We start from the raw sequence: 20,500 nt of genomic DNA, 5'->3' as shown, positions 1-20,500 counted from the left end.
TTTGTCAAGAGTGAGTCTGATTTGACACGTTGATACCGCTGCAGCAGACCAAACGGAAACATTTACCGGATATTCCCTCCTTTCTTCGGTGTTCATTGTCATCGAACGTGCCAGGAGTTGACTTGTCATTACTGATCTGCATCAAGGTGTCTCTACCACTCTCTCTTCCAATAGCTTCATCAATGTTTCCTACTCTGGATTGCCTAGGGGGCGCAGTGGCAGTAAGAAAGCTCAAAGGACTTTTCTTCGTTACCCCGAGTGCATCAGCTACTTCTTGGATCTACGGTACAACAAAGTACGACCATGATACTGTCATTCGTGGAAAAGGGCAGTAGGAAATAAGCGTACCCAATCATTGATTATTGTAGGAGAGTTTTGATTGCTCGATGCTAGGATTGCAGAGCGCTACCCTTTTTCGTTCTGGTGGAACTCCTATCAGTTTTCTTTTGCTTGTTCTTAGTAGAATTCATGGTCTGACTAGAAAGAACACTTCACACTTCCATCATACCTTTAAGGCCCTCTAGCGCCGACGTGACTAGTCTCATAGCACAGGGGTGAAGAGAACTCGGACTTCCAAAAGCTTTCACATTGCACCGAAGTGGATTTGCCTGGTAATTGAGATAACAGACAAATTATGTACATCACCAATCAAAGATTTGTATCTTCTGTATGGATGTCATATGGGTACATAACCATCGCAAAATCAATTTCCTTCCGCAATTTCTTTCCTCCGAAAGAGAGACCCACTCGCACGAACAGGAGGTTCAGATCTGGGATAAACACCATACATTTCTTCTTCGTCCTCCGAGGATCCAGGTACGCCATAGCCCCCACCACCTGGCGTTTCTACATGATCATTGGATTACAAACCTAATTGACGGGCCCATGCTCACCTATTCGAATACGATCCCCAGCCTTCATTGGAGCCTCGTTCTTTCCACCTAGATATATCTTATTATACGTACTATCATCTAACTTCTGCAACCACCAATTCCTACCACACTTGCCAGGTTCCCCGCCTCGCATACCATAAGGAGGTATGACACGTCGTTCAGAGAGGATTGAAACATCAAGGTCGCGGGTGAATTCTATTTCACGAACGCAGCCATCTCCTCCTGAGTGAAGCCCAGCACCTCCGGATCCAGTGCGGATGCTAAATTCGTGTATGATGACGGGATACCGACGCTCGACGTGTTCGGCGTCACCCATACGAGTATCTGAATAATGGCATGATGAGATGAATTGATCACCTTCAAAGATGTGATTCGCATATGCTCACTCGACATATGGACGTGCGTCCCACTTTGGCCATCCCAATGCGGACCTGAATCCGAGTCAGAGACAGTTGTTACCAAAAACTTGTCGAAACCTCATACCGCCACCTGAACCACCCGCAATAGTCTTCAATAATGCTCGTCAACGGAGCACGCGAATTATTCAGCGTACACCACTTGCCTCGTAGTAGCCGAAACCCTTCCTCGCTAAGCCGGACATAGAGTTTCCTCCATAACCAAAAGTCAAATTGTTGCAGGTTCCTTGGCTGGCCCCACAGACCTCGAAGGCTTTCAACACAAGATCTGTGATGCTTTACAGTCTGTTGTTATGAATCCGTCGAATTAGAAAAAGGTCAGCTAACCGTTGAGACGTCTCTACGTTACCGCCGACAGTAGCAGCCCCAGGTCCTGGAGATAGCAAAGTACGAGGAGGTAGCACAACCTTGATCGGTGCCAGACAGCCATGATTGAGGAGAATTTCGGCGGGAATGAGTGACCGGAGAACGTAGATGATGGCACTGTATACAATTGCAGTTGGAGCATTAAGATTGCAGTATCTGGAGAATGAGTAAGCTAATCTGGCAGACAGCAGAAGTAAAAACACACATACGATTGGGGGCTAGTCCCTGTAAAATCAAAGACGGCCTGTCCTTCTGCAGGGTCGATTGTGACCTTGAGTTGAAGCTCTTCTCCTTCATCAAGGTAATCTACTGCTTGTAGTGGTTGACCAGCGAACTTTTTGTCTATTAACCTGAGCAAGTGGCGAACAGCGTTCTCGGCAGTTTTTTGAATAGCAAGCATGTAGAACTGACAACAGTAAGCTCTGAAACATAATGAGGTAGGAGTGCTCATACTTGGACAACTTCAAGCGTGAACTCGTTGACCAGAGCACTAATGAGAATTGCTCCGCGATGGTTGGCAGATACTTGAGCTTTCAGATCGGAAATGTTCTGTGGTTGCCAAAAAGGAAGAAAATGTCAAGGATCCCGAATGGTTGGTGAGAGAAAGACAAGCATACATCACTTAGAGTTCTGGTTCCAGAACACCCTGGATACTTCGCAGGTTGATGATACATGAGATCAGTGATTCCTTCCTCGTCGAAATGCCCCTGTTTCACAAGCTTGTAACTGAGAATTTGTGCACCTTCCTGTTCTATGGTCTTTGAGAATGGAGGCATAGACCCGGCGCGGACCCCTCCAATGTCAGCGTGATGTGCACGAGATGCCGTCTAGATAGAGAGCTTAAGTACCTTCCTCAGCAATTCTCTCGACTTACGACGCACCCAGAATACGATCTCTCCATTGTGGAATGCGGGCGTCATCACAGTGATATCTGGTAAATGTGAACCTCCAGCATCTAAGACCGTGAATGAGCATTGGGACCAATTACATGTTAGGACACAAACCAGGATGATTTGACACAAGAACATCTCCTTCTTGGATTTGATCTCCTAATAGTTCTACTTGAAATCGAACGGCAGCACTCATGGCTCCTAGGTGAACAGGCATGTGCGGAGCATTTGCAACAAGATATCCGTCTGGAGAGAATAGAGCACAAGAACTATACATAGGTTTAAATGAACAATTTCTTAAGAAATGATGATAGGACTTACTAATCCAACCTCTCCTTGATATTCGTCGAGATTGCAGTCTGTTGCAAAATAGTGCCCATCTGCTCTGCGATACCCATGAATCGATGACCGAAAAACGATAATTGGACCGGATCAATATGCTTAAGGTCCAAAAGAGGCTTTGAAGGAGGAGAGCCTATGCGGTCAAGGATGATGTGCTTTGAAGTGGCAGTAGCAATGTACCCTGGTTCCACGAGAATTGTCTGAGTTTGATCAAAGATGATAGCGGGAGCCTGAGTGATGCATGGTCAGAGTACAGATATGAAGGTCAAAAGGCAAGCTTACCGGAACCTGTTCTCCAGGACAAATGTCCTCCAAAGGGACAACAACAGTGTCTGTCCATCCAGTTATGTCGAAGTAGACTCTTTTCTTCTGACACCTTTCCAAAACCTCCGCTTCCCTCGTCGTCAATTCTTCCAACTCTTTGTATGGACTTGTCTGCTCCGGCGCACCACTTCGGGCAACACCTCGAACCCTGACGTCATCCACATGAACGACTCGATTCTGCAGTGTGAACCCGAATAATTGCTCATGTTGTTTTACAAAACTACTGATCAGCTCTTCATATCGGCCCTCAAGCTCCCGCACCATTATCGTGGTACTGGTACCTTGAAAACGACAATTATAAGAGACCTCGGTCGTGATATCAGATTTAGAAAAGCCTTGTTCGACAAGCGCATCAACAGCACGTTGAATGAGCCTCTCAGAACGCATACGGAGATCAAAAAAGGATGTAGTGTTGTCCGCCCCTAGTCGTGTATCGAGTACGCAGGAAGAAGGCTCTTGTGATTCTACCACGACATCAGCAAGGGCCATGCCATATGCAGAAAGAATAGAGGAAAATCGAGGAACGAGAATGCGGGATATGCCCAGGGCAGAAGCAATCGCAGTTCCATGTTGACCGCCAGCGCCGCCTATTTCTCATAAGTATCAGAGCCGTAAATCAAGAGGAAAAGACATACCAAAAACAACAAGGTTATGACTGGCACTTTCAAACCCTCTGGCTTCGGTCAAACTAAGGGCCATTAGAATATCGATCGTTTCTTTGTAGAAACGGAACGAACGTGCGGATCGGTCTACACATAGCTTCGTTTGCTACCCTCAAAAATCCAGAGGCAACTTCTTCCAGACTCATCTTCACACCTTTAGTTGCTCCAATAATTTCCGTGAGCTCAGCGAATTTCGCATGTGTCGTATCGGCATCCAATGATTCGTTTTCATTAGGTCCAAATATTTTTGGACTTGATCGAGCAACATAAGTAGAGCCTTTGATATGATTCTGATTGCATTTACGTACAATCTCTCAGGTAAAAGGCGTCCCAGAAGCAAATTAGCATCTGTAACGGCTAGAGGACCACCTTTGCGATAGCACGCGGGACCAGGATGTGCACCGGCACTCTGTGATTAGCATGAGTGTTCGTATATGCGAAGAGACGTCAGTGCAAACCTCTGGCCCCACAACGAACATGCCATTTTCCCAGAAAAGACGACTGCCTCCTCCCGCTGCAATGGATGAAACGTCCAACGAAGGAGAAAGGATCGTCACCTGAGCAGTGGTTGTTTCGAATACATGCTCTAGGTGGCCAGAATATCGGGACACATCAGTACTAGCTCATACATAAGTATTTTGGAATAGTGAAACGAAATGAATCCATACGAAGTGCCACCCATATCGATCGAAACAAGAGGTGTTCCTTCCTCAGGATCATAGCACTACAAAGGGTGTTTGTTATCGATATCCATACAACAACTAGAATGCTTACGGTTTTTGCGTACCCAATGACTCCTCCAGCAGGCCCTGAGAGGACAGCGCGGAGACCCGAAAAAGTCTTGACAGAGCACAATCCACCATCTGAACGCATAAACAACAACTTATCACCCAATGCAGCGATGCCTCCCTCGAATCCACCGGCGAACGTCTCTATATAGGTTCGAGTTACTGGTGAGAGATACGCGTCTGCTATAGCTGAATTGGCACGAGATACAATCTTGACCATAGGCTGGAGTTCGGATGACACAGATACTGCGAAGCCCATCTGGCGCGCGATATCTGCAACGAGATTCTCATGGTGCGGAAATGTGTACGAGTGGAGGAGTGCAATGGCAATCGAGCGGAAGCCGGAATCGTGAAGCGACTGTAGCTGGGCTCTGATACGGGTTGGATCCGGTTGACGGATAATGTGCACTATGTCGCCAGTGATACCACGTACGATAGAAGGGTTTGTGATACTCTCGAAGTTGGTAGATAGTGGGGATTCCGGGTCTTCTGAGGAGGTCGGGATAGTGACGCGTTCATCGATTTCAACTACTGTCTCGTAAAGTAACGATAACTTTTTGACTGAAAGGTCAAAGATGTGGGGTCGTGCTAGATATCCTTCAACTTAGAACGGAGAAAACGCGTAATTCTCGCCTCGTACCCTGAGCACCAATGCGCAATACATCTTTGAATCCTTTGGTCGTCAAAAGCGCGCAACGAGCTCCTTTTCTCTCAAGGAGAGCATTTGTAGCCACCGTTGTCCCCATTCGAATGCTTTCAACCTGAATTTGATTATATCAGTGCGTGGTAGCTCAATGAACATGAGAACACACGCAATCCAGCTTCAATTTCGCAGATTTTGAAATAATTTGACCGAAGGAAATCTCCAAAGCTCTTCGTATACCTTCCGTGGGTGCATCACGATAATTTGAAGGATCTACAGACAGTAGCTGGATGAATACATTAGCCAATTCCGTTTTAGCATATTCAGCATAAATACCGATAAATACCTTGAGAACGATATCTGGCTTCCCAGCCTGCGAACAATGTACATCGGTAAATGTCCCTCCTCTATCTGAACGATATTTGAGACTAAGTTGGCAATGGAAGGTTGTTTACCCACCAATTGCGATCCTGACCAAGTTTGCCATAGTGAAGACCTGGTAAAGACGTGTATGTATGATCAAGACAGAGATGGATTTTTCGAAGACGATCCTTCATCTTTAATGGTGCTTATTATAATTATGAGCCTAAGTCAAAAATATGTTTGGATGTTCAACTTCGGAATTGAACCGGAAGTTGGAATCACCATACTTACATATATATGAATCTCTACGAATCTGATTAGATGATAAGAGAAACAGTGCCACTTTTTTGTCACTCGTCTTCTTTTCCCCGTCTTCTCCCAGTCTTCTCCTCGCCACTTCGTGTTGAGTCAACCTCTCAACCCTTCGTACATCATACCGAGGAAGATTAATAAGTTTCCCCCAAAACCCAGTGGTACTGAAGACCTGTCAAGACTGATCGCACGAGATTACCGAAGACTTGTTGGAACTTGAGTCTTGACTCATGGATATCTTGGATGCCTCTCGTGCGCTGCTCACCCGCGTGGGTTGAAAATTCATACCGAAATTCGTAGACATTTTTCGATGTCGTATTCTTTTGATCACGCCTCCTTCATTTCCTGATAAGGTCTTCAATGCCCTGGTAACGTGTTAGAACTTGGTTACATATGACCCTGTACAGGCCTCATCGAGCCTCATCCTTTGTACACCACTTCGGTTCCTAACGCACTGCTCGACTAAAAGTTGCTTCAGCGTAATAAGCTCGACTTCAGAGTGGTCATAGAAGTCTGTCTTCGGGAGACAACGTTTGGCACGGAAGAAGCATAGAGAGTACAAGAGAAATATAACTACAACATAGTGGAAAATTCATGGCACCGTAAAACTCCGTCAGTTCATATGATCATGATGTTCATCGGAAACCTTTTCTTCGTCGATGGCGTATCCGGCCCTTTCAGAAATATCGCCGGGTACGAAGGTTCCTGATAAAGGTGTGAACATTGGCGCAGAAATCCAGATAACAGCATAAATACCTTCACGGAGCTCCTTTTCGGCGAGAAAACTGTAACGATATGCGTCAAAAGTTTGTCCCTTGAAGTAAGAAGAGGGAAAACGTACCGATCCTGTTTGTTGGCGTATGGTGTATTTGCAACGAAGAGAGGTGCGTCTTGGAAAAGAGCGTCCATTTCTGCAGAAGTGGTCAGCATCAATGAGATTCGGATAGGGGCTGTGAACTGACCTTCCAATCTGCGACCAGTGGTTTCCTGAAGGTCCGTTGTTCATGTGATGAGAAACTTGAACAATTTTCTAAGGGACTGATCCAACGTACCGGATAAAATGCCCAAACAAAGAGAGCACTACGGGAAAGATATAAAGATTGTGCAGATCCGATTGAATCAATCACTCACTTGGTGTGGCCGCAAATTGCAAAGACAAGATCTACACAAATGTTAGCTCAAGAATTCCCAATTATCTCGAAAGGACGAACAATATCTAGGGATATACGTTAGTCAAGAATGAAGAAAGAAGGTCCAACGAGCCGACTTACTTCCATCCGATATGGGAGAAAGCAACAGGGGTAACCTGAGCGATGAAGCTGAACGGGGTTGTTTAGTAGTAGATCATCGAAAATGTATTCTAAGATACTCAACAAGTTGGAGATCCATGAGGCGGAACTCGTCACCGCTGTTGCCTTTGCTCTTGTCCTTGTAGAGCTACGAAGGCGGTTATAATCAGATATTGATTCCATAGACTTCACTCACTAGATCTCAGCTGGGTAAGCCCACGATAGAGGGCCAATACATGCGCTGAAGAAGAAATTGAATACCCATGTGCTGTTTTCGAAAAGAAACTTTAGCAAGCAGGCAAAATACCCAGTTGGGCAACAGACTCACGTTACTGTAAACACAATGATATGCTGATCAATAATTGAGCAGTACTTCCGAGTGAAACAAACGTACTAATGAAAATCTAAGAAAAGGTTAGATATTTGACGGTTAATACATAGATAATTACTCACATAGTGGGCCTGAACAAACATATATCTACAGTTAGTTCGCGAACGGATAAGAGGCATTGTACACGGACAGCATCACTGAAACAACAGTTAGAAACTGCCTGTTTCATGCAGAATAACCACGTACTTATTCACAGTTCCCGGCCATCGAGCCATGAGAATTGAGCCGACGACAAACGACAATCCGGACGCGACATTTCCAACGATAAGAGGCATTCTTCGGCCGGTGTTGTCAACCCACAGCACACAGCACGCCTCGCCAATGAGCGCAATAACACTGTTGATGGATTGGAACAAAAGCACCCGGGTTGCTGAGAAACCCATCGTCGTGAATATCTGTGGTTAAATCTCCTCGTCAGAGGATGATATCAAGTGAGACATCAATCATTAACATACTGTGGTAGAGTAGTACTGGATAGCGCTGACACCTATGTAGAGTTAGCAAGCAGTCTGGACAGGGAGACTGGAACTAGCAATACCGGTCATCTGAACGGAAAATTGCAGAATGTATCTGAGTATCTCGAATAAGCGTCGATCTCCGTTCTGACAGTAGCAGGATGACTTACCCAAGGGAAACACGGCGGAAATTGCTAGGATCAGTGAAAAGCTCGCCCCAGCTACACACTTTCAATCAAAAGGAGCCCTAATCAGTTCAAGGACGCATACCTTGCAGATCCAATTTCTCTTGCTCTTTGGATTTCGGCCTTGATATCTTCCATCTGCGAAACTACAAATGGATCGTTGACGTTTCCGTGTGCATGAAGTTTGGCAAGAGTCCTTGCGGCTTTGTAACAATAATGCTTGTGAGCGGAGACGGGTGATACAAGCCCACAACACCATTACCTTCGTCAAGGCGTCCTTTTTCTGCAAGCCATCGGGGCCTTTGATTGAAGAATAAGTTTGAAGACAATCGGACAGCATTGACGTTACTTACGACTCAGGAAGGAGCAGAATGAAGGCGAAAAGAGGTATAGCTGGGATGATCTACGCGTAAATCGGTTGAGTTCGCATGTAGTCGATGTGATTCTCATATAACAAACCTGGATGCCAAGAGGTACTCTCCATTCTGCTTGTGTGCCCTTCAATCCTGCGGACGTACCATATGTCTAACAGAACAGAACTATGAGACTCGAGAGGGAAGATCAACAGCAGTGGATACTCACAATCCAGGAAGCAGCAAAGGCTGAAATGCAGATGTTTGAGCTAAAGGCCCTGCGTTCAAAAGTGACGAAGACGTACCGCCAATTCCCAACATGAACTGCAAAAATACAAGTTTCAGTCATTAAATTGGACATTTATGATTGAGTACGCACTTGTTGCAGAGTGGTAAGGCGACCGCGTATACTAGGATGAGCAATCTCAGCCTACAAGAACTAGGTTGAGTACGGTAGCTACTCAGTTGAAAGGTCCAAAGGCGCACCTGATACAGAGGGGCCAAGTCTGCCATTATTCCAATCCCAAAGCCCGCGAAGAAACGACCAGCATATATCATGTCCAAATTTCGTGCGCCGGTCTGCAAAGCTCCTCCGAGCCTATATGACGAAGAGTACCATTAGAGTGCCAAGGAAAACCGATTGAAAAAACTTACATGTAGACCAAAGCTCCGATTTGAATTGTTTTACGACGGCCCAAAGTATCTGCAAAGTGGGCGACTGGGAACATACCAGCGAAGCTGTGAGCATCTTCAACGTTAACGCCGACAGTCTTCCAAAAAGCTGTGGAGCTTACCATCCCAGAACTGTAAGAACTGTTAATTGACTTCGTCGAAACTAGAGGAGAAAGGAGACCTACGGAGTATACTAGTAATCAATCCTTCTAGATTGGGATTATTGAAGCGGGAACCCATAGTATCCTAAGAGGGGTATCAGAACTCTTCGCAAAGGACGTGGTCCAAGGAAATTTACGATGAAGTCGGTCGCGGAGAGGACTCCGGCTATGACACCAAGATCATATCCAAAGATGATACTACCCAAACCTATTGATAGCGTAGAATGAGCACGAAAATAGAGATATATAGCCTTCTGATAACTCACTAGCAAACAGCCCACATAGCCACGTATAAACTTTCGGAGAGAGAGCCATCAATGAATGCTTGATTCCGAAACTTCAAATCCGTAGACGGAAAAAGTTCGCAGAAAGAAGACGAATTGTGTTCTCCTTAATCAACTTGCTTTTAAGCCCCATGCCCTGGCCCTGAAAAATGTATCCCGTGGACAGAGAAGGAAATTCTCGAATGAAATCACCTGGAAATCACATATCAAGAACGCTTTACGGGCCAGAGCGGGCCGCTTCAGCCGCTGAATTTATTATAGCCGACAGTCGCAGTGCATCGGATACAAGCTATACGACGACCCGATCAAATCATAGCCAATCATGCGACTTGTTGCGATCGTGCTTGCAACAAGTTGAAGTCTCGAAGTCAGGTAGAGGTTATGCGACATCAGGGGATCGACCTGATTCCCCTATTAAGTATTATGCGGGGTATTCTTCAGGCACTCGACGCTCAGGTGGTGCGGGGAAGCGGGGAATGAGGAGAAGCTAGGGAAGGTACATTGAATTTGAATCGGACAAAGTTGCGCATCAAGCAGCACATATTAGTACATATCTAGATTTACTGCAATTCAACCTTGAAGACAAGGACTGGAAGCGAAATTAGCTGCTCATTAGCTTGTACTGAAACGAAGCTAAATGATAGGGGACTGACGCTGGAAAGAGTGTTGTTTCACCGAATATTCACCGGACCACGGTAGCTGTTTCTCAACAATCTGGACGCGCTCTCCGTCCCATCCGTTATTGTCTTTGAGGTCCGCGCTCCAGACTTCGTAAACTTGAACCGTTCCGCCTGATACGTTACAGGCAGGACCGAATCGTATGGGTATGGTATACCCCTCCGTAGCATGCCGGTTGACGATGGCTAACCGAACCTCGTCCTTGGAATCATCAAGGACAGCACTCACGTCGATATATTTGGTTAATTTCTCGTCTCCACCTGCGTTCTTTTCAAGCTTTTCTACCCAGTCGGGAACAGTTTTGCCTGTGTGAGATGGTGACCCGACGTGCACGTTGAGGGAGGTACCTTGCATCAACGTAGCGAACAGTTTAAGTGGATAGAAGGTCGTCTGCTTGAAGAGACCTTTCGGGGAGGTGATGATGGGAGAGATGACATTTACCGACCTGTAGTCAAAGAACAGTCAGAGAAGTAGCAAACTGTCGATTAGCGGATTTCAATTTACTGGGCAATACAAGCAATTTTGACGATGTCTGCTTTCCTTACAAAAACATTCAACCAGGATGCAACAGCGAGGGCATCACTAAGATCGTAGTGCTCCTCAGCACCCTTCTCTCCAGGAGCGCGCACAGGATCCCATACGTTCCATTCATCGAAGCAGCTATATTTCATATTACTTGAACCTGCGAACTGAATGTTCAATAAGGGACCTACATAGTGACTTGCTTGTCGAGTCCTGATTCGATTTTCGCAAGGTCAATAAGGGACTTGCTAATTTCTAGAGCTTTCTCTGCAGCGGCGGGACCCATGACATTCACGGCGTGGTTTCCTTCAGAAACAGTGTAGACTACAGACATTGTCAGAGCGAAAGCTGCCGGTGGATATGAGAGAACTGACTGTGTATGGAATGGTAGTCTACGACCGGAACCAGTTTCTTCAGGGTTACACGATCCCAGTCAGCATAACCGGTTTCTGGAGATCGCTGTTAGAAGAAAACTCCTAGAAAATAGACTGCTGATTCACCTCCACAAGAGATTAATTGGATCGAAGGATCGAGCAGCTTGAGTGCCTTGGCCCACTGGAACGCCTTCTTGGCGTAATCCTGCGATTCCATTTGTCCCACTTGCCATGGACCCCAGACTTCGTTCCCCAAGCTCCAATATTTAACTTTGTAAGGTTCGGAGTGTCCGTTCTCCCTACGGAGATTGGCATAATACGTGTTGGCAGAACTGACATGTAAAAGAAACTTTAAGCGATGAGAGAATCAAGATAAGACGAAGACGGACCTGTTACAGTATTCCAACCATGCCAACGCGTCTTCTAGGGTTCCAGTACCCATGTTAAGACAGATATACGGTTCCGCATTCATTTCTTTACAAAACTGCATGAACTCGTCCGTTCCGAATTGGTTAGATTCTTCTGTGAGCCAGGCAAGTTCTGGTCGTCGAGGACGGAGATGTTTAGGCCCAATACCATCTATGGGATCTTAAGGAACGCGCCCTTTGGAGCTAATAGAGGTCAGAAGACTCACCTTGCCATCGATAACTACTGACAAAGTTTCCTCCAGGGTATCTGAAGATAGGAATGTTCAACTCTTTGAGGACACTCAACACATCTTTCCGGAATCCAGTGTTGGAATCCGCGAGTGAGTTAGGATTCTCTGAGTACCGCCATGAGTCAGTACTTTCTCTCAACTACTTTCTTTCGCGCATAACCGGGACTCACCAGGCTCGAAGATTCCACCGTATATGCATCGACCCATGTGTTCTGTGAAGCCGGAATAGATTCGAGGATCGACTCGGCTTATGCTACGAGCAGGATCTATATGGATGATAGGAGATGGAGAGGCCATAGTGAGGTAGAGGATCTTTTTCTGGGAATTCGATATTCATCTTCGAGGTCGATGTTTATCTTGTATAGATTTTGCTCGGACCGTCGAAAGGACCGGAAGTCAGAGGGTCGGCGCGGAGTGTTCCCACGATAACCAGGCAGCGGAAGTCGGCCCCAACATCAACATTTGTTACAGATTTGTACATCGTTGCTAACATTGAAAATTCTTTCACTATGGAAGCTCGTTCATTACTGCAGTTATTCGTCTGTGTCGATCATCACGCCAGTTTCTTATTTGTGCACGGAGGCCGAACAGTGGCCGAATCAAATATCTTTGCTGTTTGTGTTCAATGTTCATTGCAGACAGGAAGGGGCTTCCTAACTTTCAACTCAATTACTGTACATAATAGTTGTCAACTACAGAGAGACAGCTTGGGTCCGCGGGCCAAGACCCTCGAAAAACTATTCGGAACCCCCAAACTTGGCTATGTTCAGAAGCAGCCACATCCACTTGATCTCTTTAGTGACAAAAGCTCCCGCATGTGTCAGAGTAATTGTTTCCAATCATGGAGGTCATTGGATGACTTCCCGTAAGCCTTTGCCCAATAATCTGAGTAAATAATTTTTGAGCCGGTCTGATGCGACTGACGGATAGTTGATGCGCTGTTCGCTTATCCCAGTAAGCGAGTGCAGAACCGTCTAGGGAGGGGTCCGGACCCCTCTCTAGACGGTTCTGCTCGAGTTCTGCTCAAAATCCAATCCGTTGATCGGACTAGTTTGCTTAGGACGTTTAGAAACTGTTAGAAATAATTACTGTCCAATAATCCTTACGGGAAGTCATCCATTGTAGGCATCATCTTCGTCGTCACGGTTGAGTGGCAATGGTACTGGTAAGCACTTGTTCAGAGAGTAAATCGCCGCAGATATTCACTACTGACGGACCAAGTTTTCCCGGCCGAAAAATATAAAGGGAAATTTTGGAAGCAAACTGCCGATTTCCCCTCAGTCATTAATTCTCTTTCACGGGGAGGTATGATTAGATTTGACGCTTGATTTTCCGTTTGTTTCCCATTTGATCAATATGCTATTTATCATAGAATAAAGATGACCTTTCGCTTTAGATAAAGCTAATCTTTCGCTCTAGATAAAGTTAATCTTTCGCTCTAGATAAAGTTATAATTAATCTTTCCCATAAGATAAAAATTATCTTTCACGTGAGGCAAAGATAATCTTCCGCGTCAGATAACTTTCACATTGCGCGCTTGTAAAATTTTCAATTTTACCTTCGCGAATCCAAATAATTTTAAGCGCCTAGTGGCATGTGTGGCACGAAGTTGAATAAGTGAGTACTCTAGTACTAGTCTGTACTGGTGCGCCCTATCATTCTGCCTATAGCGCTCTCATACCTGTTCTGATAGAGATCATTCATGTCACAATATATTGATACTGTTCGCCCAAATGGGCTATTGCAGGAGATGTTGCCACTCACATCCACAGGCGCTTATGTTTATTTGGATTCGCGAAGGTAAAATCCTTCCACCGCGGAAGCTGTTCCAATAATCTATAAAATTTCTGACTTCCAAGTTCGAGGCAATATGGATCGATTTGTCTATAAGCTTTTTTGAATATCATCATTGCTGTGCTGAATGTAGACAGAGAAGGTAGCCCAATGGCACAAGCAATATCTGGCATTGCTTCATGAAGGTGGTGGTGTCTGCCTTTAGGCTTGTGAAAATGTTTAGCCAAACCGGACAAGTGCCCTCGATACTGCAGCACGAGTTTTTGCCATTCCTCTCGATATTGAATCTACAACATTGTCAGAATTTCTTTAATGAAAGGGAAAAGAACGGAGTCAAACCCAAACACAGAAGACGCTTGGATCCAAGATACTCAACGCATCTTCGAGAGGGCTATCCATTGTTTTTTGAGCAGTCTCGTCCAGAGGTATACCTTTATTTTGAAGTACCTATACCTGAACTAACTTTTCGTATAGTCTAACTCTGCCTTCAGCACTGCTTCCTTTTCCTTAAGGGGGAGAAATCGGACACCCTAGTCTTGTATGCCAAGATTTTTAATGGAGCTGAGTACGGAATCCTCAGACTTGATAAACATCGGGTGTAAACGAGAGTCACTATAAACTTGAAGTATGGAACACATACTTCACCTCTTTATTGACACATTCTCCCGCGAGATGCATCCCATACTTCTTGATCACAACTTCTCCCAGCAACAGAAGCGTATCTAGATCTAGTGAACTAAGATCTGGCGGTGGGGTGTTATGGGTATAAGAAAGGACGAGTCGGAGAATAGGGAGTTCTGGAAGCGCGGAAATTCCGCCACGTGACTTATCGCGAAATTCTTAGTGAATTTACGTGGGTTGGAGATATTCGCTTTCTTTCTCAGTTGCACTTCATTTACACAATCTGGTACTCTGTAATGTCTCGTAGAGGTAGAAAGAAGAAGAATCCATCTCACCCTCCCCAACATGAGCAAGAAGTTGACAATACTCCACCTCTTGATGTGCCTTCTTCTCGGCAACCAACAACAAAGTTCACATCATTACTTGCCACCAAATTAGTAGCTGCAACCCGTAAAGAGCGACCATTTGCTGCAAAATATGGAGAGGTCCAATCCACTTGGCAGAGAGTGGCAGATTTGGTCTCGAATGAAGCTAGATTGAACCCACCAATGTCGAAGAAAACAGCGCAAGATAAGGTTAACCAAATGGTCAAAATGCATCGTGTAAGGCTTCAAAAGATTCTTTCTTTAATGCAATAAACATTTACCTATCATTAGGATGGATGTCAGGCCCCAAAACAGCTTCAGCTTTCTGAATGTGAATATACAAGTTATGCTTCAATTTTAGATGGATTGTGCCATGAGATGGACGAGGTAGAGAGAGAGAAAGCTAAGGGTTCATTAGAAAAGCAACAGGTGCGTGTTCTGTAGTCAGATTCTTCTCAATAAGCTAACTGTAACTCTCAGAATTTGGCAGCTCAAGAAGCTGCTGGAAAGAAAGCACGCGAGGCAGCCATGAAAACACTTGAGCAGACAGAATTAGGTCGAAAGCGCCGGTGGAATGAGGCTTTCCTGGCAGCGTTGTCTGACAGTGATGAACCCGAGGACAATGAAAGCTCTTATGACACTGAGGCGATTGAAACAACACAATCACACAAACGACATTTAGCCACAAAAGCCACCGGAAATCCAGCATACAATGCTGCATCAGGACCGATCAAGGATGTTTTCGGAGAATTAGCTAGTGTTGTAAATCGCGCTGAGGCAGATGCCATGGAGAGTACAGTCAGGCTTGCCGAGGAAAATAACAGCATCCAGCGAGAACGATTGGAAGTGGAGAAACAGATGCTCACCGCTATTCAAGGCCTCAGCAGTACGTTATTCCATTCTCATCACTTTATTAGACAGCGCTGATTCATCTCCAGACAATTTACAACATCACATCGAAGTTTTCCATACACTTGAGAAAGAGAATCAATTTCCCAATATGTAATCGCATCGTCTCGTTTGAAATAGGCTCATATAATTGTATATACAGCACTAGTGCTAAATATGAACAAAATATTCTTCTAGCGTAGGTGGTGCAAGATCAAAATACTGCGAAGTTTGAGAGCCATATAAACATGTGTGAGCATTAGTCAAAAGACATGCAACTGAAAAGAGTAAACCGATAGGAGAGAGAAAAAGTCGCTGCTGATCGTGTAAGGTAAACGCATGCCAATTCTGATATATTTTTCCAAATGTCCACTCGATTGCTTGGCGGTATCGCGACATCTCCGTGTTTAGTTGTTGCTCAAGGGCAGGAAGTGTGTATACCTCCTTCTGACCTGACATGATAACGTCGCCCTCAGCATATGCAGGATCAGCATAGATGACTAGTTGGCGGTTACCAAACCCTCGTCCCTTATTTTTCCATTTACTAATCAGCTCGGATGCAGCGAGGAGGCCACCATCTGCGCGCCGCCCTTCGATTGGACCATACACCATCAGCATCATGCCGTCGGGTCCACAAAGTCCTTGAAATTTCAATGCATGCCCAGCGTAGTAACCGTTGTATACAATTTTCTGATTCGTACCAGGCCTGCAGATGAGGTTGATAGTACCATCAAGGAATGCTGCAACTTCTTTAGTTGGTGCTCCACCTGCGTGAATGACACTGGCATAGCGCTCGAGATTGCTGGGGTTAACAAGATTGGGAGGGAGATCAAGGAGATGAGACCAGAACTTGTAGATGTAAGAGCTGAGATCATTGATGCAGGCTGATATACGAGCTTCACGGATGCCAAATTTGGCCTGTAGGTCAGACAATCGTGCAGGATATGCCAAGCGGGCACAGAGTATATGTCACGAAGCGGCAGAGGCGGAGTGACTAGCGGAGCAGGAAGCGGGGTGACTAAGCCAGGCAGAGAGGCGGAGCGACTAAGCAGGTGAGTGAGGCGGAGCGACTAAGCGGAGCGGAGGCGAACTGGTCCCAGATAATGACAGAGATATATTGAGTATCGTAGTCATAGGTAATAATAAGTAAGCACATACCTGGTCCCAGATAATGACAGAGAGGTCAAGATAAGGGACCAGGCTGTGGAGGGTTGGCTATATATACATAATCTAGTCTGCGAGAAACAACGATGTAATACTGTACAGTTCAGGGGCAAGGAAGGAGGCGGAAGCCGATAGAAAGAGAAGGTGGGTCAGGTGGATCAGTAATAGATAGATCAGTAATCGATGGAGATTGACAGCGATGGGATGATGTATTGTACAAGTAAAGGCGTCGAGACGGTGAGAAAGGGAAAATGATAGGGGCTGCGTACTTTATGACATTACCCCCCTCCTTATGACCATTGCCCTCGATGGTCAAGGTTTTGCCGCTGTCGGATGTTTTTTGTGAAAGGCCCGAACAATTTTTGGTGCCCGGCTGAGGTTGGGTGCGGGTTCCCAAGAGTTGTGTCCTGCATCGTAACCTTTCCATTTTACTAGATATTCCAACTTCTTCCATCGTACCCGACTGTCCAAGATCTCCTCCACTTCATATTCCGGTTCATCTTCATCTTCTAAGTACACTGGCTCTGGTGGTGTTGGTATTTCGCCATTGATGGGGTTACCTTTCCATGGATATAGTTTGTCGACATGAAAGACAGGATGAAGGCGGTCTAATGACAAGGGAAGGTCAAGGCGGTAATCCAGAGGTCCGACTTTCTCCAGAATACGGTAAGGTCCTAGCTGTCGGTCTCCTAGTTTTTCACTGGATAGCTGTAGGTTAATGTCCTCCGCACTTAGCCAAACTAGGTCCCCAACTTTGAATTGGTGCGCTTTTCGCTTCCCACGTTCGTATCCCTCCTTTTGTTGCTTCTTTCCTAGATGTAAGGCAGCTCCAGCATCCTGTCGCGCTTCTCGGAGAATCCGTATGCGGTCATCCACCGCTGGAATGCCGCTGCGTTGACCAACCGGGATATTGAACAGGGGAAGGTATCCATAGGTTAACTCGAATGGGGACATGCCTAGGGCCGAGTGAGTCCGCGAGTTAATCACAAACTCCGCCATGGGGAGGTGTTCTGCCCAGTCATCTTGTCGTCGTCCCACATAGAGGCGGATGTATTTTTCCACTTCCTGATTTGCGCGTTCAGTTTGGCCATTGGACTGAGGACGATATCCGGAGGTTAGATCTGATTTAATTCCCAGTCTAGCGAGGAGGGATCGCATGAGTTTAGCTGCGAACTGAGGTCCGCGGTCGGACTTGAAGTGGAGGGGAAGACCATGGAGACGGAAGATTTCTCGGTAATAGATATCGGCGACACCTTCGGCTGTAATGGAGCTGGTGCAAGGAATAGCATGGATTTGTTTTCCATACAGGTCTGTACAGACCAAGACTGCGTCGTATCCCTGGGAGTTAGGCAATTGTGTTATCAGGTCGACCCCTACCTCTTCCCATAGGCCGGATGGTACATCCAGTGGTTGAGTCACAGCTCGTGGGTGCCGTTGGATCTTCTTGCGGGCGCAAATCTCGCATCCCTCAACGTATTTCTCCACAAAAGAACGCAGTGTCGGCCACCAGAAGTGGGTGCTGACCAGGTCAAGTGTCCCATGTAATCCGGGATGTCCAGCAGTTGGATGATCATGGCATTGACGGAGTACCTCGGTGCGTAGATTGTTGTCTGCTGGTACATATACCCGGCCCCGGTAATAGACCAACCCGTTGTCCTCCTCCCATTCAGCTATCCCATTGGCCAAGCGTTGTAACCCGTGCTTCTTGACTGTTTCCAGCCCTTCCAGTACTTGTGCTTCCCGTTCTGAGGCTTTCCGAATACGATCCTCTAGGGGGTTCCGTAGGATTGAAGTGGCGATTTTGGTGAAGTGGCCAGGTTTAAGGACGGTCTGTTGCTGATTGTCATCGCTATCTGATACATGATGTACTGCCATACAAGAAAGAGCATCAGCTTGGGTGTTTACTCGGCCAGGACGGTGGATCATATGAAAATCAAACCGTGATAGATATAGGGCCCATCGGGCTTGTCGACGGGTAAGGTCTTGTGCTGTGCGCCAGAATTCGAGGTTGGAGTGATCAGTGATAATGTCAAATGGTTGTGGAAGTCCTTCCAGGAAATTCCTCCAGTCCTTCAATGCTTCAATGATGGCAAGCATCTCCCGATCATATATTTCATAGTTCCGTTCTGCTGGCTGCATGGATGCCGATCTGAAGGCCACTGGGTGCCACTGACCATTGTCTTGCTTCTGCATGAGGGCGCCTCCCGTAGCAAAGCCTGATGCGTCTACCTCAATTCGAGTGGGCCGATCTGGCGCCCATAGAGCAAGGATTGGTGCGGAGATGAAGGCCTCTCGAAGGGTGTCAAATGCCTCCTGTTGTGTACCAGTCCAGTTGAAGCTGGTATCCTTCTTGGTTAGGTCGTTCAAAGGTCGAGCTATTCTTGCAAAATTTCGGATAAAGCGCCGGTAGAAGTTTGCAAACCCCAAAAATCCTCGCAGTTCCCGGAGGTTGGTAGGGACTGGCCAGTCACGAACAGCCGCTACTTTGACCGGATCCATTCTCACCTCCCCTTCTGAAATGATAAGTCCCAGGTATTCGATCTGTTGCTGTTCAAATTCACACTTCTCTGGGCGCAAATAGAGGTCGTGCTTTTCTAGTCGCATTAATACTTCCCGTACCACTTGTCGGTGTTCCTTGAGGTCGTTACTGAATATGAGGATGTCGTCTAGGTAGACTGCCACCTTGCCAGCTGCAATGAGATCAGCAAATATCGCATTCATAAGTGCTTGGAATGTGGCAGGGGAATTCGTGAGACCGAAGAACATAACCTTAGGCTCGAACAAGCCCCGAGTTGTTGCAAATGCGCCTTTCCATTCATGCCCCTTCTTAATCCGCACATTATTGTAGCCCCAGCGAACGTCAAACTTGGTGAAATATCGCGCTCCCTGAAGCCGGCTAATGATATCAGCAACTAATGGGAGAGGATATCGGTTCTTCACAGTATACTCATTCAGTTTCCGGTAGTCCTGTACGAAACGGAGTTTCCCATCCTTCTTCTTCACGAAGAAGACTGGAGATGAGATGGGTGACTTTGAGGGAACGATGTAGCCTTTCCGTAGGTTTTCTTCTAGAAAGCGGTCGAGTTCCTCCTGCTCGTTCAAGGACATTGGGTAGATCTTTGTCCGCATGGTTGCTGGTGCTCCGGGTACAAGATCGATAGCGTGATCCCAGGGCTGATGGGCAGGTAATCGCTCAGAAGCAGATTCGGAGAAAACCTTCTTGAAGTCTCGGTACTGCTCAGGGACCATCTCCTCAAAGGTTTTAATGGGTTTATCGCGGTTAGCCTCCTCTGCTAGTTGTTGAGAATAAGTGAACCCTGCTGAGCACCATACTTCCTCTGTTTGTTCTTCCAATATCCCCGCTTTCACCCATGCCCGACGCGTTTTGTGATTGGCTCGTATTCGGTGTATTGGGGATTCCTCCGTTGCTGTTATGACTTCATTCTCCTCTAGGTCTGCCTCAGTGTGATTGGGTTCACGTTGGGATCCTTCGTTCAGGAGTTCCTGGATTGGACTATCGGTAGTAGACGCCACTAGGTGAGGGTGTGAAGTCTGCTCATCTTCTACTTCCTCTATATGTACCCGGGGTGGCTTTACTGAAAGCCGTCCCTTCTCCCAGTCAATCTCTGGATTTACCTTCCGTAACC

General features: G+C 46.3%; 4 protein-coding genes across 4 annotated transcripts; 1 reads left to right on the top strand and 3 right to left on the bottom strand.

The window, feature by feature from the left end:
- Window positions 1–703: 703 nt before the first annotated feature.
- Window positions 704–5,811, bottom strand: C8R40DRAFT_1035937 (Hydantoinase B/oxoprolinase-domain-containing protein; the record flags this gene model as incomplete). Its single annotated transcript, XM_046223544.1, has 23 exons — window positions 704–846; window positions 894–1,217; window positions 1,280–1,324; window positions 1,377–1,401; window positions 1,447–1,585; window positions 1,637–1,831; window positions 1,885–2,081; window positions 2,129–2,224; window positions 2,293–2,502; window positions 2,557–2,630; window positions 2,680–2,834; window positions 2,887–3,137; window positions 3,190–3,818; window positions 3,867–3,919; window positions 3,969–4,145; window positions 4,202–4,302; window positions 4,352–4,511; window positions 4,562–4,617; window positions 4,668–5,269; window positions 5,322–5,442; window positions 5,494–5,610; window positions 5,671–5,731; window positions 5,780–5,811. 23 exons carry the CDS (start codon window positions 5,809–5,811, stop codon window positions 704–706), a joined length of 3,963 nt encoding a protein of 1,320 aa, XP_046090415.1.
- Window positions 5,812–6,612: 801 nt separating this feature from the next.
- C8R40DRAFT_1158706 (general substrate transporter) lies at window positions 6,613–9,820 on the bottom strand (the record flags this gene model as incomplete). The annotated part of the gene is made up of 25 exons (XM_046229774.1): window positions 6,613–6,704; window positions 6,756–6,784; window positions 6,841–6,910; window positions 6,962–6,986; window positions 7,052–7,079; window positions 7,131–7,161; window positions 7,211–7,215; window positions 7,271–7,318; window positions 7,374–7,436; window positions 7,485–7,556; window positions 7,866–8,074; window positions 8,135–8,166; window positions 8,218–8,249; window positions 8,305–8,355; window positions 8,405–8,522; window positions 8,582–8,619; window positions 8,673–8,722; window positions 8,779–8,844; window positions 8,902–8,921; window positions 9,048–9,102; window positions 9,159–9,270; window positions 9,327–9,410; window positions 9,526–9,590; window positions 9,643–9,713; window positions 9,772–9,820. The coding sequence occupies 25 exons, from the start codon at window positions 9,818–9,820 to the stop codon at window positions 6,613–6,615; spliced, it is 1,515 nt and encodes a 504-aa protein (XP_046090414.1).
- A 602-nt stretch (window positions 9,821–10,422) lies between these two features.
- Window positions 10,423–12,318, bottom strand: C8R40DRAFT_1036596 (glycoside hydrolase family 51 protein; the record flags this gene model as incomplete). Its single annotated transcript, XM_046223590.1, has 8 exons — window positions 10,423–10,912; window positions 10,972–11,127; window positions 11,181–11,313; window positions 11,364–11,438; window positions 11,490–11,695; window positions 11,753–11,942; window positions 11,998–12,126; window positions 12,192–12,318. The coding sequence occupies 8 exons, from the start codon at window positions 12,316–12,318 to the stop codon at window positions 10,423–10,425; spliced, it is 1,506 nt and encodes a 501-aa protein (XP_046090413.1).
- Window positions 12,319–14,732: 2,414 nt separating this feature from the next.
- On the top strand, window positions 14,733–15,807 carry C8R40DRAFT_1166562 (uncharacterized protein; the record flags this gene model as incomplete). The annotated part of the gene is made up of 4 exons (XM_046230868.1): window positions 14,733–15,038; window positions 15,093–15,230; window positions 15,282–15,687; window positions 15,740–15,807. The coding sequence occupies 4 exons, from the start codon at window positions 14,733–14,735 to the stop codon at window positions 15,805–15,807; spliced, it is 918 nt and encodes a 305-aa protein (XP_046090412.1).
- Window positions 15,808–20,500: the final 4,693 nt, after the last annotated feature.

The sequence above is a fragment of the Lentinula edodes genome (genome assembly GCF_021015755.1).
Source record: "Lentinula edodes strain Le(Bin) 0899 ss11 chromosome Unknown C8R40scaffold_4, whole genome shotgun sequence".
NCBI classification, from domain to species: domain Eukaryota; kingdom Fungi; phylum Basidiomycota; class Agaricomycetes; order Agaricales; family Omphalotaceae; genus Lentinula; species Lentinula edodes.
Note: the sequence above shows the minus strand (reverse complement) of the source record. Positions and strands in the feature narration are given on the sequence as shown.